Genomic DNA, 26,767 nt, shown 5'->3' with positions numbered 1-26,767 from the left:
AGGGAAAAAATTTATATTTACAGATATCAATGTGAAACTTTTGCTGTCGATCACTGGCATAAATGTGAGAAAAAAATACATGGCAAGTTTTCTGTCATTTTATCTTTTCATATAAGAACAAGGTGTTTTATGCCTAAAATGCCCCAAATTTCCCATCTTTTTGGCGACGAAATCTGAATAACGGATAGAGCTACATTCAAATTTATGGTTTCATTTTATTGATAAATGAGTTACCAAGATTTTCTCAGAGCGGATTTTGGATTTCTTGTTTAGTTTTAAAATAAGCTGTTTTTTAGTGGAAAAATTTGTAAAAAAAATAATTTTCGCCTTATTTTTTGACATTCAAAACTCAATAAATGGGGTTTAGGGATTAAATAATAAAAAATCCCTCTGAAAAAATCTTCCAAATATTGTTCAGTCCAAGGCTGGAAAATGTGAAGTCTTTAGGTCCGACTGACGTGGACATAGTGTCGCCACAATGACAGAAAAATGTGTTTTGAGAAAAAGGCCCTTGAAATTGCATTCTCCCATATAAGTCTATGGGGGAACATTGAATCAGCGCAATATTTAAACATGTTATTGTGAAGATTAGGTATGTTTTCTGTTTCCGGGTGAAAGCTTCTATGTTCAGAGACCAATTTGGCCCAAAACCTGAAAACTGAAAAAATTGAGTTTTGCCTGTAGTGTCTCCCCTTAAATGCATCGGAAATAGAAAGACAAAAATTTGGTTTGGCCACAATTCAAAAGCGACGCCTGATCTGTCCGACACAGCTGATGACGACAGCGATCCGGGTATTTACGACGAAGTCCGCCATGTTAGCGTCAGTGAAGCTGTTCGAGCAATTCTTATGAGCCCCGCTGAAAAAAACATACACTTTCTGAGCGCGTTCCTACAAATGTGCACTCATGAAACGGCTTCACTGACCTGTACACTGGGAAAAATTAAATCTTATCTCAGACCAGAATGACTTAAAAGTGCTTGAAATAAGACTTTTAATGCTGCTTTTGATACGGTTTTGACTCGTCTTGAAACAAGATCGCCAATGGAACTAGACAGATTTTTCTCGTCTTTGACCATTTTGTCTCATTTCAGGTTTTTTTGTCTTATTTTAAGCGTTCGAGTTAATTTGTCTTATTTTGAGCAAATTCCTGCTTGTTCCATTGTGTTAATTTTGACAACATATTTTATTTTAGTTTTAGTCTTAGTCTTTTGACTAAAATGTAATTTAATTTTAGTCGAAAAAAATCTTTTCAATTTTAGTCTAGTTTTAGTCGACTAACATTGCATGTCAATTTAGTCGACTAAATTTAAGACTAATTTAGTCGACTTTGCATTGATCATATTCATTATAATCATATTTAATCTTGTTCCTCTGCTTCATGTTTCTGCTCCACATGAACAAAGCTCAGCTGATCCTTTGGTAGAGAATTTACATGATCTGAGGCTCTTTCAGACGCTCAATAGAAGTTTGGATGATTTTAGTCTCTCCTTTTCATTTTTATTTAGTCTTATTTTAGTCGACTAAAATATCTGGACATTTTAGTCACAGTTTTAGTCTCACGAAAAACTTTTACTTTAGTTTTAGTCCAATTTTAGTCACAAAAATATCACTTTGACTAAAATTAAGACTAAATATTTTAGTCGATGAAATTAACACTGGTTCCATTGGCAATCTTTTTTCAAGACGAGTCTAAACCTAGTCAAAATCAGCATTAAAAGTCTTATTTCAAGTACAAATCAAGCTATTTTTCTAAGGTAAGATGGCATTTTTTCCAATAGAGCTTTTTCTCCCCAGTGAAGCAAGTCCCGATTACGGTGAGGTAAGATTCTCTATTTCATGGCCCAAGTTTCTCCAAAATAAACACATTATTAGATGATGTTGAGTGGCCGTTATACGTGAACGTGACCCACAATAAGCAGAAAAAATGGAATATGTTTTAACATTTGGATCAGAAGCCAGGCTTTGACATCTAAAAGGAGGTCGATGGTTGACAACAGCTGAAAACATCTGGATTGGTCATAATTTGCGATGTTTGAGGCTAAATGCTAACAGAAATTTCCCAAAGTAGCCGGCTTGTAGGTAATACGCCATTTGTCCTTCCTATTTTTAGTTGTGTAAAGCGTTCAATGTAACAACTACCAAGCCTCAAAGTGGAGTCTTTTTGCATTGCCGTCAATGGGGCTCTGCTTTTTCTTTCTCCAAGGTCTAGTCGAGTGGTTCATGATGACGTGCCGTCTTCATCAATGGCCCAAAATCAGTGGTTCCTAAACCGTGCTAGCTAGGCTTCTTCATCTGCAGTTCATTTAATTCTTTACTATAAGTTAGGTGTTGTACTAGTTTACACACGGTTCATCCAGACATGATTAAATTCAATTTCGGTCCATGTAAGGCCTGGTTTAGGGCTGATTTGGTCTTGATCTAGGCCCGGTTGAAAGGTCAAACATTTGACTTGATGTGGAAAAGTGGGATAAGGCCTCACACATGCTGGCCTCAGTGTCACAACTTTGGCTTTATCAGTCTAGGGCTGGGCACCGTTACATTCTTTTTCTCATACAAGTACTTTAAAGGGGGGGTATTATGCAAAATCGACTTTTTCAAGCTTTACGTCATGTTATTATGTCATTCCCTCATTAAAAACATGCCTGAAGTGTTGCCTTGGCACATTCACATATTTTTGAGTAATCTGTAAAAACTCTGATGGCGGCCATTTTAGGGATAGGTTTGCCTGAGTCCTCCTAGGAACGCCCCCACCTCCTGGAGACGCCTCTGAGCTTTCGTCACCAGCCGAGTAACCAACCGCTGCTCCTCAGCAGAACCCCCTCCCCACTGATGCCACAGACAGCGTGTGGAGGGGGCGTGTCTGAGAGGTTCTTAAAGAGACAGAGGCCTATTTCAAGACATTCACTACAGCCATTTTGAGCTAGCAATTTGATACAAGGCAGTTATTCTAATTTACTGCATTTACAGACCAACAGAAGGTTTGGTCATCATTGTAGTGTGATATAGACTGGTGCTATGTGATTGAAAAAAGACTAATACCCCCTCTTTAACAATACTTGGTTTACAATACGGATACTTGAACAATTAACTTCAGTTACCACTTCCTGTGAGCACACATTTCCACTGAGAGTGAAGAAAATATAAACCACAGGGCGTGACATGAAGAAGTGACCTCAGATTATTTTTTAGCAACATTTTGTCTATCTTCTGTTTGTCTTTCTGCAATGACAGACAGGCTGAGAGGAACTGGAAGAGACCGAAGCCGATCAATGTATTTACACAGCGGTGCGTCGCAAAAGTAAACACGTTATGTTTGGCACAGAATGAGCACAAGATGGCAGCGCCCACAGGGAGTTCCTGAAATAGGTCAATTCTGTCATCTAGAACCGTAAAACTTAATGATGGTCATTTATTCCATAACATTTTGAGCTGTACCTTACACCGGGGGCGGACTGGGACTGAAAAACAGCCCGGGACTCTGACCAGCCTGGCGCATTTTCTCCAGTTTGGCTTTACCCAAATCTAAAAGCTTATCGACTGGAGAGGAACAGTGCAACACCGCGTTTGAAAGCTGAGACCTACAAAAGTGATGGTAGCTTTTTGTCAAGTCGCCGCATTTTTTGTCATATTTTTGTTGTTTTTTCATTACTTTTTTGTGGCTTGTTGTTGTGTTTTTGTCACATTTTTTCTATAATTTTTGTTGTTGTGTTTTTGTCATGTTTTGGTGGAATTTTTGTTGCTTTTTTCGTTGCTTTGTTGTGTTTTTGTCACACTTTTTCATAATTTTTTATTGTGTTTTTGTCACATTTTTTCTATAATTTTTTATTGTGTTTTTGTCACATTTTTTCTATAATTTTTGTTGTGTTTTTGTCATGTTTTGGTGGAATTTTTGTTGCTTTTTTCGTTGCTTTGTTGTGTTTTTGTCACATTATTTCTATAATTTTTTGTTGTGTTTTTGTCACACTTTTTCTATAATTTTTGTTGTGTTTTTGTCATGTTTTGGTGGCCTTTTTGTTGCTTTTTCCGTTGCTTTCTTGTGTTTTTGTTGACTTTTCATCACATTTTTTGTCACTTTTTTAGTTGCTTTTACGGCACATTTTTATTTTATTTTCATCCTCTTTTTTCTCGCTATTTCGATGCTTTTCTTTTTAGCTTTTAGATTTGGGTAAAGCTCGGTTAAGCCGGGACCGGTGGCCCTTCTGTGCTCTTCCAGAATGGACATATGGCCAGTCCGCCCCTGCCTTACCCTCATCAAAACTTAGTCCCACAATATTTTTTTTGCCCCGGTACCTGTTCTGAATACCTTATTTTCTGACCCCATACAGGTATCGTTTAATGGTACCCAGCCCTAAATCTGTCGACGGTGATTCTCAACTGGTGGACGTTCATGACCCTTCAACACATCACGGCAAGCTCAAAAGAAATGTTGATTTCAGCTCGATTTCATAAAAATGATTCACAGATCAGCCCTGCTTTAGCATCTTCAATAACAATAATTAAAAAAACATGTTTTTCCACAAATGTTTATAAGTATTGGATGTTAGATCCTCTTACTCAAGAAGCTCATTCCATCTCGCCCAACCCTTAAACCACGTGATGATGATGGAGAGCTCCTGTTCGACTGAAAGCTTACGCAAACATTGACCTCTACACTACAAAAAGTAAATATCAAGCATTGGCTTAATGACCTGAATTGAGGAAATGTATCTTGTTTTGAGCGGTTTTCACTCATTTAGACACTTTTCCTGATCGGACCAAGTTTGCTTTGCTTGTTTGAGGACATTTCAGACCAGTTCCAGGGGAAATCTCGCTTGAAATAAGAAAGTAAAATTGCCAATGAGATAAGACCAATTTTCTTACCCCATTGGCAAAGAAAATGACCTGAAATAAGGACGAAATGTATCGAAACGAGTCAGAAACATCTCAGAACAAGTGAAATAATCTAGGACAAATGCCCAAGAACTCCTTAACCAGTCAAAACAACTAAAATTTGGATTATTATGCTCAAATTGAGATGTTTATTCTGATCTAGTTATTACTTTTTGCAGTGTATTGATTTAAGCAGTTATCTTGGAGCTAACTCTCAGTAACTATCATCAAAACAGCTTACCGACAGTTATTTGGGTTGGTTTCCGTGATCCACCAGTTGAGAACCGCTGGTCTAATGATGCCTATGAGCCGGAATATTTAAGACTCTGGGTTTCTGTATTCTCCGTGTTATCCTCCTTGTCCTACGAAGCCTCGGCTGTTTTCGTTACTCAACACATTTTCCTGCAAGTATGATAGTGAGCGCTCTCGTCTGTGCTTCCTTCCAAATGTTTATAGATTTAAAAACGGTATAAAAGTATATTGTGACCCCAGCTCCAGTCCATCATAGCCGGACAGCGCGGTGCAAAAGCGGGCCGCTCCGTTGTTGCTTTGGCGGGTCTCCTGGGCCTGTGAGTCCGGTCCTGCCTGACCGCCCGGCTACTCCATGATGGCCCTGTAGATGACGGGCTCGATGTAGTCCCCTCTGTAACGCGAGTTGATCACCCTCTGCCTCTTGGACGCCTTGATGATCTCCTTTTCTTCGAAGATGCCGTCGAAGCGCATGTCCGACGCCTTGGACTGGAACGCACAAACGAGTTTACAATGTAGTTCTAGTAAAATGAACCCAGACTTATTCACCGCAACTGCCGCTAAAATCCTGCATTGTCCAGTCAAAAGGTTGTTACTGTGGGAACCCAGGGTGCTGAGGGCGCCGCAGCACCCCCCCTGGTGGATAGTTTGTGAACCGCAGGCAATATTAACACCTTAAGTCCCACCTGAACCGAGCACGTTTTCTCCAGCTTTACCCCCAGTCCAAAAGCTTCTGGAAAAAAGGTGTGAAAATAGCAGCAAAACAGACGAAAACAAGGATGAAAATGTGAAAAAAAAGTGAGAAAACATTGACGAAAAAGTGAGAAAAAATTGACAAAAAATGACAAAAATGTACAAAAAATTGGACAAAAAGTGACAAAAAATGGACGAACAAGTGAGCAAAAATGGACAAAAATGGACAAAAAATGGACAAAAAATGGACAAAAATGGACAAAAAATGGACAAAAAATGGACAAAAATTTGACAAAAAAGTGAGAAAAAATTGACAAAAAAGTGAGAAAAAAATGGACAAAAAAATGCTAATAATTTGACGAAAAAGTGACGAAACATTTACAAAAAATTGACAAAAAAATTGACAAAAAATGGACGAAAAAGTGAGAAAAAATTGACAAAAAATTGACAAAAAATTGACAAAAAATTGACAAAAAGTGACAAAAAATGGACGAAAAATGGACGAAAAATTGAGGAAAAAAATGACAAAAATTGACAAAAAATTTGACAAAAAAGTGAGAAAAAATTTACGAAAAATTGAGAAAAAAATGACGAAAAAGTGACAAAAAAGTCACGAAAATTTGACAAAAATGAGACGACTGCCCAACAAAAAAAGTGATGAAAAAAAATCTGATGTGAGGAAAAAGATCCATTTAGTTTTGTAGGTCTTTCAAATGAGGCGTTACACTGGCCTACAGGATTTGGGTAAAGCTGAACTGGAGAAAATGCTCTTGGTTCAGGTGGGAGTTAAGAGGTTAATAAATAGGATTTATGCACAGAAAAAGTATTTTGGGGGTAAATTTTGTCCCTCAGCGCCCCCTAACTAAAACATCTTCCCACGGCTCTGATAAGGCCTGAGGTGGCAGTAGCGAGTATAAAAATGACACGATTTTGGCACGAATTTCGAAGTCATCTCTTGCAAAGCTTAATACTTTCATCATGGACTAAAAAGACTTGCCATAGCTTCTTGGCAGCTTCTTTCTTTTTTTTTTCTTAACCTAACTATAAACCTAAATATAACGCCGTGAACACAAATGCCGGTCTGTTAGAAGAACCGAGCAGGTCACGCGCGGGACTCACCAGCCGGGATTTGACCCTTTTCGGAAGCTCCTCGTCCAGAGTGTAGACGTCGTCTCGTTTGGCCGTGAGCTGGGAGCCGTCCTCGAACTCCACCTGCGCGACACAACAGGATCAGACATCGGACAACAACACGGAGCTGGAACAAAGGGGGGAGGTACGGCATCGCTCCCACTGAACTAAAACATTTCACTTTTTCATGACTATTGGACGCACCACTTTGTATTCACTCTAGTTTGGCCATAAAGAGACAAAACGCTTGATTTAAAGGAATAGGCCACCGTTTTTGCTAGAGGTGGGCATAGATTATTTTTTAAAAATCTAGATTAATCTAGATTAATTTCGAAATGAATCTAGATAAATCTAGATTAAAATTGCTCACTTGAATTCTGACGAAGCCATTCAGAATATGTGTGCTACCCAAATAATGACTAAAAGCAAGTCTTTGAGAACGAGTTTCTCAGGTCAGGTGGTGCGTTAGACCAGGGGCTCATCTCCTGTTTCCAAAATGCATCACAACCTGCTTGAGAACGTTCTACTATGATAATTGGTGATGAAAATAATTAATGTTCATGAAGATGCACTTGTGTTTACTAACTGTTTATTCAGTTAAACATTAATTTTGAACTAAGAGGTCCTGATGAACTGTTTACAGTTACAGTTACTGTTTACAGCTTTGTGTCAATCAATTTTCTGGTGACAAACTAAATCTCGTGCCTTCAGTCATATAATCACAGCGCAGACGGCGTTAGCATTTAGCCTCTCCCTCTCTCCTCTATAGCTCCAAAACTGGTCAAGATAGAAGCTACCAAGCTCTTCCACGTTTTCCCTTTTTAAATATGGTTACGTGAAGTGTTACACTACAAAGTATAATTACACAAAATTAAACACTGTGGATTTTCTAAGCGGATAAAAGGGGAACTATATTGTAAGGTGTAATAATACCAGGAGTAGTTTGGCATCCGCACAGTAAAGTGAAGATTACTGCACGGTCCGATCAACACGGACTCATCAAGCTTACGGTAAATGTAAAGCTTTTGTGGAGCTACTTGGAAGGCGGTGCACGTGAGGAGGGGCTTTACCTGGTACATTTGGATGACATGAGGGGCCACGAACTTGGCCCCGTACACAAGGCCGTCCGTCCAGCGCACCTGCACCTCTTCACCCTGCGCAGGGGGGCCCAGCTGGGCGCAGTCTCGGCTCTGCACAAAGAGAGGGTTGTAGTAAAGCTGGGCAATTTTTTAAAACAAAACAACTGCGGACTGTAAATATATTTTCAATATACACTGCCCAGACCAGTTCTATCGCTTCTCTAATCAGCACAGCAGTTTTAGCACAATTGCACGAGGGTTTTTCTAATCATCAATTACCCATTAACACGATAAGCTAACACAACGTACCATTAGAACACTGGAGCGTGATGCGCCTCTGCACATCTATGTAGATATTCCATTAAAAATCACCTGTTTCCAGCTAGAATAGGCATTTACAACATTAACAATGTCTAGACTGTATTTCTGAAAAAAGCTTTTCTTTCAACAATAAGGACATTTTAAGTGACCCCAAACTTTTGAGCACTAGTGTATGTATTTTTTGTTTTTAGTTAAGGCGAGACACTGCAGGTGAATTAGGGAAAACATTTAAATTTACAGATATTAATATGAACTTTTGCTGTAGATCACTGACATAAATGTGAGAAAAAAAATACATGGCAAGTTTTCTGTTATTTTATCTTTTCATAGAAGAACAAGGTGTTTTATGCCTAAAAATGCCCCAAATTTCCCATCTTTTCGGCAACGAAATCTGAATAATGGATAGAGCTACATTCAAATTTATTTTTTCATTTTATTGATGAATGAGTTACCAAGACTTTTTCAGAGGGGATTTAGGATTTCTTGTTTAGTTTTAAAATAAGCTGTTTTTAGTGGAAAAATTTGTAAAAATTAAATTTTGGCCTTATTTTTTGACATACTGCAATACTTTTTGCAGTGTAGGAGTTTGCACACTGCAAAAAGTAAATAACTAGATCAGTATAAACATCTCAATTTGAGCATAATAATCCAAATTTTAGTTGTTTTGACTAGTTAAGAAGTTGTTAGATTATTTCACTTGTTCTGAGATGTTTCTGACTCGTTTCGATACATTTCGTCCTTATTTCAGCTCATTTTCTTTGCCAATGGGGTAAGAAAATTGGTCTTATCTCATTGGCAATGCTACTTTCTTATTTCAAGCGAGATTTACCCTAGAACTGGTCTGAAAAGTCCTCAAACAAGCAAAGTAAACTTGGTCCGATCAGGAAGTGTGTCTAAATGAGTGAAAACCGCTCAAAACAAGAAACATTTCCTCAATTCAAGTCATTTAAGCCAATGCTTGATATTTACTTTTTGCAGTGCACAGCAATTCGTGAAGTTATAAAAAGTGAGAGCAGGTGTATATGAAAAAGTCTGAATAAAGCCACATATGAAATAAATAAAAAAAATCTGAATAATATTGATTCAAATTATATCTACAACATGAATAGAACAAAAGGTGAGCCATATTCAAAGTGCTCACCACGATGTCCTCTGGGAACAGGTTGTCACTGAAGGAGCCGTCGTCGAAGTTGACCTCATAGAAGGTCTCCGTGGACAGCTGCACCACGTCGCACTGGTAGTAGCGGCCGTTCTTGTGCTTGCAGATCACCCTCTGTCCGACCGTCAGCTCCCGCATGGCGGCTTTGTTACGCTTTAGGGACACGCCAGAGGAAACGGGTGAGGGAGAATCCCGCAGCGTTAAACACAAATGGTCAAAGTGTGTAGGATGAGAGGTGGAAGCTCGTACGCAGAGCAGAAAGAAAGAGCGTCGGCCTGTGTACCTCGATCTGTGCGGGCCCTTTGTGGCGACAGCAGGTGACGTGGACCACGAAGGGCCACTGGTCGGGCTGCATGAGCACGCCCGCGGCCTGGGCGCACGTGGGGTGGTACGCGGTGGGACAGCGGCCATGAGAGCACTGCACACAGCACCCGGACACCTTCTTCATGCGCTTCTTACAGTAGTAGCACTTCTGCAAGCACAAAGCACAAACAGTAAAACACTGGAGAGCCTTAGTTACAATGATGGAGTTTGTTCAAAAGAAATGTGCCGTTTCAAGGGTTGACCTCTAAAAGTGAAACCAGAAGAACGTGTTTAAATTACAGCCACATCAGCGAATTCAGAGTTACAAAGAAGGAGGGGGATTCCTAATAAATGTACGTATATTTTCCAGAAACTTTCAATGGGAACTGTTCAGAGCCGTGGGAAGATATTTTAGTTAGGGGGCGCTGAGGGACAAAATATACCCCCAAAATACTTTTTCTGTGCATAAATACTATTTATTAACCTCTTAACTCCCGCCTGAACCGAGAGCATTTTCTCCAGTTCAGCTTTACCCAAATCCTGTAGGCCAGTGTAACAACTCATTTTGAAAGACCTACAAAACTAAATTGATCTTTTTCCTCACATCAGATTTCTTTTCATCACTTTTTTGTTGGGCAGTCGTCTCATTTTTGTCAAATTTTCGTGAGTTTTTTGTCACTTTTTTGTCAAATTATTCGCATTTTTTTGACAAATTATTATCATTTTTTCGTCCATTTTTTCGTAAATTTTTCGCAAATTTTTTGTCAAATTTTTTGTCAAATTTTTGTCAATTTTTGTCAATTTTTTGTACATTTTTAGTAAATTTTTTCTCACTTTTTCGTCAAATTATTCGCATTTTTTTGTCAAATTCTTATCACTTTTTCGTCCATTTTTTTCGTCCATTTTTTCTCACTTTTTGTCCATTTTTTGTAAAGTTTTTGTCACTTTTTTGGTCAATGTTTTCTCATTTTTTTCACATTTCCATCATTGTTTTCATCTCCTTAACATTTGTTTAACATATAAAGACTGACCAGTTTAAACCGCTGCAGGGGGATTCCACTCAGATCCACGGGACTCCGGTCGGTGATGTTGACAAAGCGAGCTTCCAAGACGGCCACGGCGCACAGCACATGGACCCACCTACAGCAAGCGCGTGCAAGCCACAGGTCAGAGTTCAGAGGTCACAGATCAGGTGTGAGATGCGCCGAAAGCACTTACTTGTTGTTGTTGGCTTTCTGCAGGGCTCCTCCCCTCAAAGAGCACAGGCAGCAATTCTACGGAACAGTCACGTGACGCAGTGAGTCAGAGGCACCGGATTCAAACACACATACTCGGTTTTACCAACTCACTGTACAGAATCTCGACAGTTGAACCACTCACTTAGTTGAAGATCACTCATCGCGGTTACATGAATGAGGGGGAAAGCCGGATCTCTCACCCTAGTCTGATTAATTGAATAAAATGTGTCGGTTTAGCCTGTCTTAGCAGAGTATCCAAGCCTTTAGCCACCAGCCGAGAGCTAATCGGCTTCTGTTCAATAGTTTTAGGTGGATTCGAGCTTAAACACTGGGGGAAACCCTGGCGTAGACAATGTGTGTTTTGTTAAAGATCCGTATAACATTACAGTTAACTCCTAAACAGGTAGTGTCATGTAGGCTGGGACAAGACTGGATCGGAGACAGATATTTAGCCTAGCCGGACTTGACTTTGCATGTAAATATAGTGACCGAGAGAAATCCTACTGGTCCCTTTTAATATGAGTGCAAGAACCTGTGTTTAAATAAGTCAAATACTTTGATAATGACAGTGAATATAATGAACAGTTTTCTGCACCTGCCTGTACTGCACATTTTCACTGACCTCTGTCAAGGCGTTGGCTTGGCAGCGCGCACACTTCCAGTCACTGTTCACACTGGCGGGATCCACTCCGTAACAGCCTACAAATGGAGAACGCGAGTGTTGAGACAAGACAGACGAGGGGAAGGGTTTTGTAAATGATTCAAAAGCGAGCGCTGACTGGTGTGGACGCGCACGCCGCACTGGGAGCAGCTGATCAGCAGGCTGCTTCCGTCCTCCTCCACGTAGGCCGTCCTCAGGTCCTGCTCACACTCGGAGTCCTCCTCTGTGTTGATGCTGAAACAGGCCTCGGGAATCAGAGGCTTGGTCCTCATGCCATTCCCTGGAAGAACGACGGGGCTGTCCACACGACCGGCCAACTCCGTCTGCAACAAGCACCAGAGAGTGTCTGCTGTAGTGTAGTGTAAGAGTAGTGTAAGATCACTAGCACTAAAGTTATGTGGTGTTGATCAGAGGTCACATTAAAGGCAACACTGTAGACATCAACACAAAACATGCTCTCAATGACCAGCTCGACAAAGAAAATGCTATTTTTTGCAGTGGATAATCAAAGAATGGATCTGGATGAGGACTTAGCCTGTTTAACTCTCAATTCTACTGACTTTAGTCGACATCTCCATGGAGATGAGCTGGAGATGTACCCACTCCTGGTAAAGTGATTGTCATGTTATGACATATCTGTCATAAAATAAATGCTTGTATTTCAATTTTGTTTGTTGTGTGAAATCTTACACGGTGTGGCTTTAACCGAGTATTTTTAGCTTTGACAGAAAACTTTTAAGGCCGTTAGTCATTTTGCCAGATTGAAAATGAAGCCATGATTAAATAAAAAAGCAGGGCTCTGACTGCAGCCTTCTGAGGTCTCCACAAAGTGCTGCAGCTACACCTCTGCAGAGGTGTCACTTATTTTTAGTGATGTGAGGCCTGTGTGATCATTCCAAAGACAATAGCAGTTTGGTTTATTTTATCCTGCCCCAGGAATGATCTTTTTAAACAAGTTCATGTAGGCTTAAAGGAATAGGCCACCGTTTTTACATACTGAGATATGTTCTTACCTTAGCTTTGACGAGTTCTTTAGGACCTGTCTGATCTTCACTCGTGCCTTCAGTCACGTAAACACAGCGCAGACGGCGTTAGCATTTAGCCTCTCCCTCTCTCCTCTATAGCTCCAAAACAGGTCAAGATAGAAGCTACCAAGCTCTTCCACGTTTTCCCTATTTAAATATGGTTACGTGAAGTGTTCCACTACAAAGTATAATTACACAAAATTAAACAATGTGGATTTTCTAAGCGGATAAAAGGGGGAACTATATTGTAAGGCCTAATAATACCAGGAATAATTTGGCATCCGCACAGTAAAGTGAAGATTACTGCGCGGATTTCGAACTACTCCTGGTATTATTACGCCTTACAATATAGTTCCCCCTTTTATCCGCTTAGAAAATCCACATTGTTTAATTTTGTGTAATTATACTTTGTACTGAAACACTTCACGTAACCATATTTAAATAGGGAAAACGTGGAAGAGCTTGGTAGCTTCTATCTTGACCTGTTTTGGAGCTATAGAGGAGAGAGGGAGAGGCTAAATGCTAACGCCGTCTGCGCTGTGTTTACGTGACTGAAGGCACGGGGGAAGATTAGACAGGTCCTAAAGAACTCGTCAAAGCTAAGGTAGGAACATATCTCAGTATGTAAAAACGGTGGCCTATTCCTTTAACTACTATAATGACAAATAAAACAAGGCATCAACGACAACATTTAAGTTGTAATTATACACAGTCCCTTTAAAATAAACTGATTGTCCAGATGAAGTAAAAACAAAACAAATAAGCACTCAAAGGTACTGTAGATAATAATTTGAACAGTTGGAACACTTTATCCCTCTCTGGAACATACATATTTGATTTAGTGTTGGAGGAAGACGTTGCGGAGCAGTAGGTGAAAGAGCAGCTCTGCCTCCTATAAATGTAATGTGACCCTTTGCCCGAGTTCCTGTATCGGCGTGCTGTATTCCACGTGAGAGGAGAGAGAAGTTGTACCTGCTGGTAAGTGTGGAAGAGAGCGCAGATGCAGCAGTACGGCGGTTTGGAGCCCATGTGCAGGTTGTACTCCTTCTCTTTCTTCAGGTTCGGGGATCTGCTCTGCCACAGCTGAGCCAAGGATTTAGCCCAGCTTTCCCCCTCCAGACTGCCCTCACTGACCGGGGCCGTCTCCTCTGGGACCTCTGTCGCACAACAAAGGGTGGATTGGATGCAATTTAGGTTCTGGCATTTGAGAGAAGGCTGAAATTTGAGCCGCTAAAGCGATATGGCAAATATGGGTTTGGAATGAGTTGTTTGAGCTTCTTAAGGCCACACTTCTCCCCTCTCCCCATGAGTCATAGTCAAATGAAAATGCTCTGACCTCCATCGCTCACGCCTTCCGTGATGAGAGGGTGATGTCCTGGCAGTCGGTCGAGGTCACTCTCTGGCTGACTGTCCCCGATGGTGCCTTCTGAAACCTGCCAACAGAGAACAGATAAATTCAAATATGTCCTTTCATCATCGTCATTATTTTACATTTAGATTTAACGCCAGGTTGAACCCAATATAATGATTATTAATAACATTTAAGGCTTTATATTATGCACCAGAAGAAGAAAACACAAATTCTGTTCATTTGTTTGAATAATTCATTATGTGGATGTTTTAATGCATAGGGGCTTTGATGTTGGCCAGGGACAGGATTGGAAAAAAGTGTGAAGATGTCAATACATGAAACCGCACATTCACTTCATTCAAAAACAGCAGAATTTGCCATATGTAGGACCTAAAAACCCGCTTAAAACAGAAAATAAAGACATTTCACGCTACAGCTGCCCCCAAAGAAAGGAAAGCGAACTCACGGTTTTGATGATTTGCCTGACGTCCTCCTCCCCGTCCCCAGAGTTGGTGCTGTTGTTCCTCCTCTCCTCCGCGGGGGCGCTCTCCTCCTCGCCGTAGTCCCCCTTGGCGTAGCTGTGGACGTGCAGCACATCGGCGGGGCTCAGCGTCCTCTGGAACGCCTTGTTTGCCTGGGGGCTAGTTAGGGCGGGCTGCTCCTCCGCTCCGTCCGCCGCCTCGGGGGACGTCGCCATGGGCTCGGCGTCGCAGGCCTCTGGAGGCGGAGGCGGAGGCGCGCTCTTCTCTTTCTTCATCAGGCTGCGGCGATTGGAGCCTCGCGAACTCCCTTTGGACTGAGATTTTGCTTGGGGTTTGATTTCCTTTTCCTGTTTGGGTTCAGTCTTTATTTCAGCTGTGCCTGAAAAGCAGCCCAAACAAAACGGATTAAGACCCCAGCACAAACACCACTATTCCCTGCTATTGTTGTGAACACGGGACAGCCTGCCTTCAGAACATACAGTCAACCACAGCCCCTTTGCTCGGCCCGATCCCGTCACATCTCAGAAGCGAAGCAGGTACTTGGATGGGAGACCGTTGGGAACTCCAGGAAGCTAATCCACCAAACTCAACAGCTGCTCCGAGACCGGCTGAAACAGGTGTCTTGCTCTCGCGCTCTGGGGTGGAGCGGGTGTGGTGTGAAGGCGGCCAACCTTGAGCAAAAATAGTTTCGCTTTCACTCCTCTTTTTGAGCGAAGAATGACCTCTTTTTAATGAACCTCTGCCCCCTCTCTCTCTTGGCCTGCTGCTCAGTAAACCTTTCCTCTCCATGTGCCGTTTAAAGCGGATTTCTCCTCGGTCTTGCACATCGGCCTCACTGTTTTCAACCATGATTTATTGTACAGTATTTTGCCCATAGGCTTTTAATGTGGCGTGTTTGTTTGTTCTGTTTTATATATTGTGTCTTTTTACGTGTTTTACATATCGCACTAGCTTTTTGCACATTTTTTTCAGACTGCAAATGACCAATAAAATGAATCTGAATCTGAATCATGAGAGACAAATGACTACGGCGTAGCATGTGCGTCCGTGTCCCGCCTCATTGACATGGCTCTAGTCGCTTCATGCTTGTATAAGTTCTGTTGCGTGGCTGTTGGTGTGACTTTTGGATCCTGGACACATCAGACTATCAGAAACACCTCCTTGATCTAGGGGAAAAGCCAATTCAGGCTCAATAGTGGGCTAAACATCCTCTAGTGCAGGGGTCCTCAAACTACGGTTTAATGATTTAATGCGGCCCCCGACTTGTAGAGCACAAATCCCTGAGTATGTCCAAAAAAAAAAGTAAGTTTCTAGCCCATTCCTGTGCGGAGTTAGGATGTTTTAACTAAATAACCAGTTTACTCATTCCAGCCACTAGGGGGCAATTTGAATAAATAAAAAATAATTCCACAGGTGTCCAGCAGAGGGCACTTACATAAGAGATCAGAATATAAACACATTATAGCCACATGGTAAATGAAGCTTACAGAGTGTGGAGAGAATGAATAATGACGACAGTACTTTGAGAAACTTGTGACACAGGCTTGTAAAGCACAATACAAGTGTAAGAAGTTATTACTTTGGTCACATTACATAATGATGTTTTATTTGAAAATAAAAATAAATGGAAATTAAAACAAAGTGTGAAGACTTGATCACCATTTTTGCAAAACCACGACAGTGAAACAAATATGAGCCTGAATCAAGAGAAGAGTTCATTTGCAAAAGCAGATATCTCCGTTTTGAATTTTTTTCAAAATCGTTTTGGATATTTGTTATTGCACGCAACAGATGCCACTTATGAAGCTAAAGTTGTGTGAATTTAGTTAAGAACAAGTGACTTCATATTTTTTATGGCACTGAAACAAATCTGGTAATGAAAAACACTGCTATGTAAAGAGAAATGTTGAAGCATACGTTGGATTTTTTCAATGGCACTTATCTGTTTTTGCAAATGAACTCTTCAAGTGTTGATCTTGTGGATTTAGTATTGGGGACGACTGTGCAGGCGAGTCGTCTCTACTTCACAATGAGCCATTTTGGTCTGGGTCATACAATTCTATGTTATAGCCAACCCGGTCCGGCCCCCCATCAAAGTCAGGAACAATAATGTGGCCCCCAGAGAAACCTGCTCTAGTGGTTCCCCAGCTTTGGAAGTAGATATAGTAAAACAGTAAGAAGTATGATGAGCGAGCTGACCTTTCTCGGCTTCAGCGGGAGATTCTTTCCGAGACAGCTTAGTCTTGTGGGGCTTCACGTCCTCCGCGTCCACGCCAGGGGTGCTACTCGGACTGTTGGAGCTTTTAACCAGTTCCAGCTGACGCTTTGCTGCAGACTGTGGTTTTGCATTGCTGGACAGAACAGAAAAGTTCAGTTCATCCTCAAGTACTCAAACACTACTCCAACACAAGTAAAAAATGCTCAGTTGATAGCAAAGCGAGCATCCACATTGGAATATGACTTTCGAAAGCTCTAATGGAAACCCTCGGACATACTCGGCCTCCGTCGTCACCAAAGGGCAAGACACCGCCGACTCCGTGGACCGTCCTTTTTTCCTCTTTTCCTTAGGCGGCGCAGTGGGCTCCGGCGTGGTTTTAGAGTGGTCGATGGGAGCCGTGTCCTTCCCGGCTTTCCAGAGCTTATAACGCTCCGGCTGATACTTCCGGACAAACGCGTCCATGGGAATCTTCACCATGTCCTGCCGACAAGCGCACTGGAAAAAAAAGACACAAGTGAGACACGATTAATCAAGAACAGCAGCAAAGGCCAAAAATGTATTGCTGAGAGCGCAAGTGAGTGAGTCCACACAGACTTGAGTGACAAACTTACAAAATAAGTCATTTTTGGTGTATTATGTATTTATTATTTTGAGCGGTGATTGGACAATTTAAAGGGGGGTATTATAGAAACAACCTTTTAGAGCTTTTTATCATGTAAAAATGTTGTTCTCTCGTCCAAAACATACCCAAGTGATCTTTGGATCCTCACCGGTGGCTATTCTAAAAAGTTCTAAGAATAAAAGGAGAAGCGGCGTTCCATCCCAACGTGTGCGGAGCCGGCTAGTCCGTTCAGAGTCCATTGGCCTTCTGAATGTATTTTTCCTATAGCCGTTAGCATTAGCCATCAAACATCACAAATTATGAACGAGATGTTTTCCAGATGTTTGCAAATCATTCATGAAAGTACATACCTTTAAAGATTTGACTGTAGACATAAAACAAAATGCATGTATTTGCAGGAACAGGCTCAGATGGCTAGAGACGTTTATAGGTGAAACTCGGAAATTTAGAATATCGTTCAAAAGTTCATTTATTTCTGTAATTCAAGTTAAAATGTGAAACTAATATATGATGTAGACTCATTACATCAAAGTGGCATATGTCAAGCCTTTGTTTGTTTTCATTTTGATGATTCAAATAAACAAATAACAACAAATAAAGGCTACATATCTCACTTTGCATGTCATGAGTCGATATCATATACTAGTTTTACAGTTTAAGTTGAATAACAGAAGTGAATGCACTTAACGATATAATAATTGTCCGAGTTTCACCTGTAGTTCTAAAGTGCCATCCACCCAAAAAGCTCCTTTTGAGGCCCTGCATATCCAGGAAATGCTTTCCTCAATCACTTGCTAAGCTTAATCCTATCATCGCAAAGTCAACAAGCAGCAGGGAGCGTGGAGTGGGGGTGTGGGAGGGGCTTATAGAGAGATCGCATGAAAATCAACAACGATTTGTTGTAGCCGTTTTATATATTGCATTTTCTAATCACCAAAGTGTAAGATAGTGATAAAGATGTGTTTGACATCATTACCAAATACCTGCAAAAAGCATAATAGCCCCTCTTTAAAAAATACATATTAGTATAAAGTATTTAAATGCTTCAAAATGTTTGGACTTTACCAGAGCAACCGAGGAACCATCAGGAGATCCACTCACAAGTAACTTATTTTAGTAAAACTGTAACCATCATTACAATACTAAATCTAGAGAATTGGTTGTAACTTAACATTTATTTCACATTCTCAGCAGGTCCCTTTCAACCATTTTAAATATTCTGCATGTTTTCAAACAATGATATTTTGAAAGCGTATTTTTCCGCATTATTTTTACACGGACAAAATCCCGAGCCCCCGAAGAGATGAACTGATCTGAAATGTACCTGTGAGGCTTGTTTGCCGTAATCGATCCATCTGAGTGTGGCGAAGTTGGTGGTCTCAGCGCAGTTAAAGCCGTGGTTAAAACCGGCGTGATACGCAAAGGGGAACGTCACAATGAACTGCCCGGCTTGTTGAATCACCTGAAACACAAAAGGTCAAATATGTAAAACAGTCTTATTTTGAATGAAATGGGCATCTTATCTACTTGGCAGTGGGAAACACAGCAAGAGACGCATTTACTGAGGCTGTTTTTGTGGACAAAGAAAACAACTGTAAAACAAACAATTAAAACAACAAAAAACATGCACGACATGAACCACAAAAACACTTAAAAGTACAAACAACAAAACAAATTTATTTAGGAATTTGGGCGCCAATCACACAGAGATAAACTTGTGCCAGGTCCAACTGACTGATGGACTGCTTCATCCACCAGGCAGTCATGAAGCTGAACACTCTCTCACGCCCCCTCTCTGCTGCCCTGGGTAGTGTACATTCTGATTTTGTTCAATATGTAGTGTTAACTCCTGTGACTCTTCCATATAAACATCTCAATTTGAGCATAATAATCCAAATTTTAGTTGTTTTGACTAGTTAAGAAGTTCTTGGGCATTTGTCCTAGATTATTTCACTTGTTCTGAGATGTTTCTGACTCGTTTCGATACATTTCGTCCTTATTTCAGGTCATTTTCTTTGCCAATGGGGTAAGAAAATTGATCTTATCTCATTGGCAATGGTACTTTCTTATTTCAAGCGAGATTTACCCTAGAACTGGTCTGAAATGTCCTCAAACAAGCAAAGTAAACTTGGTCCGATCAGAAAAAGTGTCTAAATGAGTGAAAACCGCTCAAAACAAGAAGCATTTCCTCAATTCAGGTCATTTAAGCCAATGCTTGATATTTACTTTTTGTAGTGTAGATTTAAAGAATGTAAACTGATGAAAGCTCATTTTTATCCTCACAGAACAACATTTTCATTGAAAAACCTATAAACCTTCCCTTCAGGTCTCACAAATGTTAGAAAACCTGTGTTTCTATCCAGGTCTGCCATCTTTACATGTAATTCAGAACAAACCTTTTCAAAAGGTATTCCATATTTCTTCAGAATTGACGGTGACATTAATGTCATCTTGTGTCGGAGAAAAGCATCACAGCTCTGAGCGCTCCCTGGAAAGAAACCTGAAAAGTAAATAGTCAATATAAACGTGTCCAAACGATGTTACATAAACACACACACAGTTACATATCTCGACACCTCACCCTTCGCAAGCTCCTCAAGTCTCTTGCCTTGATCTGGAGGAACCACATACCTGCAGAGAGTCAAGAGACAACATGATTAGCTTTCTACCATTTTAGCGTTATTGTCAAAAAGATACAACAGGCATTGATAGGTAAATAAATCTCTCCTGCATCTGCCTATCAAAAAAAAAGATAAAATACGTTTCAGATTATGTTGAAGCATATTAGGTAGCCATGTGCTCCGGGTGCATACTTGGTCAGGCCTTCAAAGCTTCAGAACTAGAGTGAACGTACCACGACTGGGGCTCGCCGAAGTGAAGGTAGTTGATGCTGTACAAGTCCATATCCTCCGTGTGCCAGGCGAAGGCGCTCTTCCACATCCCGAAGTACAGGTACGGTTTGTTGATCCCTTTGCTCTTCACGGCGCTCTCGTTCTCCACGGCGTCCAGGACGGTGTTGAGACCGCCGATGTTCCACTCGGTGACACCCTGCGGAGGTCAGAAATATTGGAGCGTATTTTAGCATTTCAATGATTTAAATCTGATGACGATACTCGGGAGAGCGTGAAGCCACCAATGCCAGTCCGTTTTAAGCTCCATGTTTAGAAGCTCCATCGATCGACTTCTATTAGATAAATTTTTATGATTGAAACCTTTACTCTAATAAACACATTTGAGATACAAATCAATCAAATTAAATGAGTTCAAATATGCCAAGCCCCTTCATAGTGGCATCGTTATCGAACCCCAAAGTTCAGCTCTAATTTTTTAATAAATTAAAGAAAATACAGTCAAAATAGTGACAAAAACGAGACGGAAACAAGGATGAAAATGCAACAAAAAAAGAGACGAAAAAAAAAAAAAAAACAGTTAGAAATCGTGACAAAAAAGGAACCAAAAAGCTACAAAAAGGGCGACAAAAGTTGCAAAAAAGTAAAGAAAAAAAAAAAGGCAACAAAAAGTGATGAAAAGGCAACAAATAGCGTCAAAAACACAACCAAAAATTACAAAAACGCAACCAAAACATGACAAAAAAAAAGAAGACAAAAAATCAGCTCTAATTTAAAGTGTATTTCAGCACCTTAAAGGGGCTAGAAGCAAGTTAGCCATTTTATACTCACTACTGCCACCTCAGGGCATATGTGTAACTGCAGCTTCTATATTAAACTCGTGCACAATGGGCGTTGGCTGCTCTGCTTTATGACCACGACACTGGGGGCCGCCATTGCTCCGCCATTGCTGTAGTACCTCCATATCGCCACTAGGCCCCCGGGCTAGATATTCCTCCTGAGATAACGCTGGGTTAATCACAATATATGAAACCAGGTTGGTTTTCGTAAAAAGAATTATTGAAATCTCGTACTTAATGAAGCTCGGACTGTTAGCATTGGAGCTGCGCGAGCTACACGTCACGCAAGGACCGAGTCTACGGTGAAGATCCCGCCCTTATGTCCTTTTTAGGAACATGCTTCGTCAGAGCTGGGGAGGGGGAGTCAGTAAATCCACCATGAATTCCCCCATGACCGTAGTCATTATGGTAAACGGGGAGGAGTGAGCATAAGACGTCCATTTTTTTTACACTCTATGCTCGTGCATGACGGCACTTCAGACCCGAATTAACACCTTTTTGACAGTGCAGGATTTTAGAGGCAGTTGTGGTGAACAGGTCTGAGCTCATTCTACACATTAGGACATGGCTGGAACATGTAGGGGGAGGAAAATACTTCATTTTGACATTTTTAAACTCTGTATAGTCCCTTTAACAGACAAATCTGAAAGTTTGTCCCTTTAGGTGAAACTTACTTGTTCGTACAGGGACCCGCTCACATCAGCTCCGTAAATGGGAGGGTTAAAGGTCAGGTTCTTCCAAAACTTCCTCTCCAATTCATCTGAATCCAAGTGCTGGGGGTGGCAAAACCTGCACAAGATACACAACAGTTAGCCACTGCTATGCCTGACCCTGACCTCAGTACACAAATTATTTATATAACAGATGTAGTAAAGTAAACATGTTGCTAATATTGATTTGCTAAAGAAACATGTCCAGGTCTGTGTGTTTGGACCTTAGAACATAATCGTTACATTGTGAACTACAATTACAGTGCTAATGTTTTAATAATAAGACGACTCCAATTGGAAGAATTAAAGGACCTTGACTCATAAACCTCATGCCTTAACCAAGCACATTTTCTCCAGTTCAGCTTTACCCAAATCTGAAATGTTGCAGCCTATAGGCCAGTGTAACGCCTCATTCAAAAGCTAGAACCTAAAAAACTCATCTAAATGGAGCTTTTTCCTTGCATTGTCACCACACACATTTTCTTCAATTGCTTTTTTGTCTGATTTTTCGGCACATTGTTGCCACATTTTCACTCCTTTTTGTCACTTTTATTGTTGCTCTTTTGTGGATTTTGTGTCACTTTATCATCACATTTTTGTCACTTTTTCCAATGCTTTTTTTTCCACGTTTTTGTTGCACTTTTGTGTCATTTTCATTCTCGTTTTCGTCTCATTTTGTTACTATTTTGACACTTTGTTCAAGAAGCTTTCACATTTGGGTAAAGCCAAACAGGAGAAAATGTGCTCGGTTCAGGCGGGGGTTAAGAGATTTTAATGACAGTCAGTAGTATCATTTTGTTATCGCATTAATAACAGCATTATCATATTTGTACGGGGTTCAGTTGTGTTTCTGCTGCGACTCACTTGTCCATCTTGGAGGTCTTCCGGAACTCGTGGACGGTCATCGGCTTCTTCTGAATGTTGTATTGTGTGAACAATCCTGATTGGCCAGTCACGACTTGCTGGATTGGAGCAGGAATGACCAGATCATCGATATCATCATATGCCTGTCTTGGCTTCCAGCCTTTAGGAGGAATGACCTGAGAACCAAAAAAACAAACATTATTTTAGGGCTGTGCAAATAATCACATTGAAGAAAAAGGACCGCAGTGGATGAGAGAGGAACGGAAAAGCAGCGGCACAAATGAGTCACAGATAAAAAAAAAAAAACTAAAGCTGTCACGCTGTGTCAAAACCTGGTCACTCAAAGTAATCCAAATTCCATCGTTTAAACCAGGGGTGCCCAAACTTTTTGTCTCCGAGGGCCAAAATGAAAAAGTGCCTGTGGGTTGCGGGCCAAACACGGCGATGTCAAGCACGAAAAACACATATAACTGCAAATTATAAAGTTACATCATTTTATTTACTTTTAATGTTTTCGAGAGCCCACATTTGCATTTGATTCTATCTATGCAAATAACATGCTATAATAAAACAAATGGTAACTATGGCAAAAGCCTCATTTTAGTAGAACAAAATCAACCATTGTAGCAATTTAGTGCAAAAAAGAACAACACCTGCATCTACAACACCTACAGTAACTTTACCTCATTCGTTAACTCAAAGAAAATGCCACATTAGATTATTTTGAAAGTGTCAGTTCTGCATCAATTCTTTTATAAGTCAGTTTTTAACATGTACTGTTGTCGATGTCAACAACCTTTGCAATAAAAGTTGGAAAACTGTGAAAGTTGATGCTACAACACTCTGATTGATAAATACCAAGACACCACAACAGTGTTTCTTAATAACTTTGTGAAAGGAGTGAAACAGCGCCCCCAATGTGACGCTGGTGGTCAAAAAGTGTACTGCATCCATATTTACCATTGAGAATGAATGGAAGAGAGTTAGTATTTACCAAAGTAGGTCACTCTCTGAAGAGCCAACAAAATTGTTTGGGCCCCACTTTGGGCACCCCTGGTTTAAACCTTAGTTCTAGACATTTTTTGCATCAGTAAAGTTCGAATTAAAATGGGGTAAAATGGACTTGGAAAGGGTAGTTTAGATTCACACTTCATGAAGGAAATCTGTGACGAAAACATAAATCAATAAAAAGTCTCAGATTCTCAGTAGCAGTACGCAACATTTTAAAGGGGTCTCGCGATGGTTTTAGCCGCGCCGTACCTTTGCCATCCCAGCCTTATGTGCGCCCTGTGACTCCATGTGGGCCACATAGCGATTGAAGTCTTTGAACTCATCTTTGGTGGGATAAAACGTCATCAGCTTGTAGTCCACATTTTGCATCGTAGTGTGAGTGCTCATCTCGAAAGCCCGAAAAAGCTGTGAACACAGAACAACACCGTGCGTTTTAGAGGGCAGCAGTTGCAGATTGGTAGATCATCAAAGCGAGGCCCTGGACTGCGACGGAAAAACCTCCAAAGACATGCTGGTCGGGTTGGCCACAGGGGCGGTGCGTCGTAGCGGCTCAGGACTAATCTGATCTACGCAATTTAGTTGACAAATTACAAATAAAGCACTTACTTACTTACATAAAGACTGCATTAAGCTGTAGTAGTTCTAGCATTACTCGGGGAGTAGTGGTGACACCTGCTGTTAACATAATATCATAACAGTGGAACAAAAAAGCAATAATATGGAATTAACTACATATTTAGTGGGAATTTTTTTTGTTTTTTATGGACAAACCTCCTGTTGGCCAGTGTAGGGTAATGACTACTTCCTGTTCTGCCATTTTTAAAAAGGGGCTAGATGCAAGTTGGTCATTTTATACTCACTACTGCCACCGCAGGTCTTACGCGTAACTGCAGCTTATATGTGAGGCGGCAATTCAGACCCAAATTAACACCCTTTTTGAGTGACAGCGAAATATTTTAGAGGCAGTTGTGGTGAATACGTCTGAGCTCATTCTACACATTCGGACATTGCTGGAACATGTAGGGGGAGGAAAATACACAATTCTAAATGTTTTAAACTCCCTTTAACTTAAAATGAAAATAAAGTAGGATTAAAAAGCAAAAGAGAATTTTGAATCACATCAATGAACTGTAAAAGCACCATTCTGACCACCCCTGGTGACTGTCTGAATGGTCAAATACGCACTAATATTTAACAAAAAAAAGTTCCATTATGCATCTTTAACATTAGCTTTAACCTCTTAACCCCCACCTGGATGGAGAACATTTCTCCGGTTCAGCGTTATCCAAATCTAAAAGCTTTAAAAAAAATAAATTAAAAAAATACAGTCAAAATAGTGACAAAAACAAGGATGAAAACGCAACAAAAAAGAGACAGAAAAAATGACAAAACAGTTAGAAATCGTGACAAAAAAGGAACCAAAAAGTTACAAAAAAAAGCAAAGAAAAAAAAGGCAACAAAAAGTGATGAAAAGGCAACAAATAGCGTCAAAAACACAACCAAAAATAACAAAAACACAACATGACAAAAAAAGCAACAAAAAATGACAAAAAATGCTACAAGAACAAAAACATGACAAAAAAACAACAAAAAATGTTTCAAGAACAAAAACATGACACAAAAAGCAACAAAAAATGACAAAAAATGCTTCAAGAACAAAAACATGACAAAAAAGCAACAAAAAATGCTACAAGAACAAAAACATGACAAAAAAAAGCAACAAAAAATGCTACTAGAACAAAAACATGACAAAAAAAAGCAACAAAAAATGCTACTAGAACAAAAACATGACAAAAAAAAGCAACAAAAATGACAAAAAATGCTTCAAGAACAAAAACATGACAAAAAAGCAACAAAAAATGCTACAAGAACAAAAACATGACAAAAAAAGCAACAAAAAATGCTACTAGAACAAAAACATGACAAAAAAAAGCAACAAAAAATGCTACTAGAACAAAAACATGACAAAAAAAAGCAACAAAAATGACAAAAAATGCTTCAAGAACAAAAACACGACAAAAAAAAGCAACAAAAAATGACAAAAAATGCTTCAAGAACAAAAACGTGACAAAAAAAAGTGACGACAACGTTGCATCAATGGAAGAAAAATATTAAGGATACAATATAAAGGATTAGGGATTAAACATCTGCATTTAGAAGTCTCTTCTTAAGTATTTAACTTTACATCCTGCTTGTTTTCTGCCACGTACCGTTTCAATAGATAGGAAAGGAAAAGACTTTATTTGTATAGATGTTTGTATATTACATAGATGTTTATATCCACGGGACATGGCCGGAAACAGGAAGCAGCTGTTACTCTCGGAAGTTAGTGTTAGCATCATGCTGATACAGCGCCAAGCTCTGCCATAGGATAGCACTCACTTTACAGAAGGTTTAAGTCCCGGTGGCCTCAGTTGTGGGTTGAAAGCCAATGCACATAAGCTAAAAAATGGAACAGTGTTTGAACTTAAATCGATCCAGTCTAAGCACAGAAATATGTTGAGTCTGTCCGTGGACATTGACAGAGCTGGAAGATATTATAGTTGAAGTTCTGACGATAATCCAAATAGAAGACGTTTGCAGTCGTAAAAAAAGCACATTATATATTCGCAATAGTGCAAAGCAAAGACGAGAGAAGTTGAGGAAAAACAAAAACAAACGGACTCCTCGGTGTTTGACAGCCGCTGCTGTTAGCCGAGTAGCACACACGGACTGTTTGTGCGGATCTTGGACAAACTATTCATATAAAAATGCCACTCGTCACAAGAACAAACCTGCTGAGACGGGTAATGTGTACTTACAACTGAAGAGGTGTTGCTCTCAGAAGAATCAGATGGAAAAATAGAAAAATGCAGCCATGATCAGCCTCTGAGCTGCAGAGTCCTCCATTACAGTCACGCGCATGCGCTGTGCGGCTCCCGTTGTTTACATTTCTTCTTCGTTGGAAATCTTAAGGGGACGCTGTCGTGTTTCTACCGCCACCTGCTGGGTTAGTGCTAGATCGTCTGCTCCGGAGGGACAGTCTGCTGTGAAAACGTGAGATATCATGACACAAATGAAGGTTAGGGCCAGGGAAATGGTTAACCTCTTAACT

At 40.4% G+C, this 26,767-nt stretch overlaps 2 protein-coding genes across 2 annotated transcripts in view; one reads left to right on the top strand and one right to left on the bottom strand.

The window, feature by feature from the left end:
- The window catches only part of szt2 (SZT2 subunit of KICSTOR complex), a 210,123-nt gene that overhangs the window by 128,362 nt on the left and 54,994 nt on the right, over positions 1 to 26,767 (top strand).
- kdm4aa (lysine (K)-specific demethylase 4A-a) lies at positions 5,413 to 24,075 on the bottom strand. Its single transcript, XM_079580854.1, has 21 exons — positions 23,923 to 24,075; positions 22,663 to 22,838; positions 21,763 to 21,877; positions 20,255 to 20,448; positions 19,982 to 20,031; positions 19,797 to 19,900; positions 18,725 to 18,862; positions 17,056 to 17,273; positions 16,760 to 16,911; positions 14,545 to 14,939; positions 14,064 to 14,160; positions 13,700 to 13,884; positions 11,821 to 12,025; positions 11,664 to 11,740; positions 11,022 to 11,077; positions 10,835 to 10,943; positions 9,784 to 9,972; positions 9,483 to 9,653; positions 8,012 to 8,131; positions 6,933 to 7,025; positions 5,413 to 5,609 (listed from the first exon to the last, which is right to left on the bottom strand). Exons 1-21 carry the CDS (start codon positions 24,058 to 24,060, stop codon positions 5,469 to 5,471), a joined length of 3,123 nt encoding a protein of 1,040 aa, XP_079436980.1. The 5' UTR covers positions 24,061 to 24,075; the 3' UTR covers positions 5,413 to 5,468.

This window comes from Gobius niger, assembly GCF_951799975.1.
Source record: "Gobius niger genome assembly, chromosome: 22".
Taxonomy (NCBI): domain Eukaryota; kingdom Metazoa; phylum Chordata; class Actinopteri; order Gobiiformes; family Gobiidae; genus Gobius; species Gobius niger.
The sequence above is the reverse complement of the archived record's forward strand: the minus strand, read 5'-3'. Positions and strand labels throughout refer to the sequence as shown.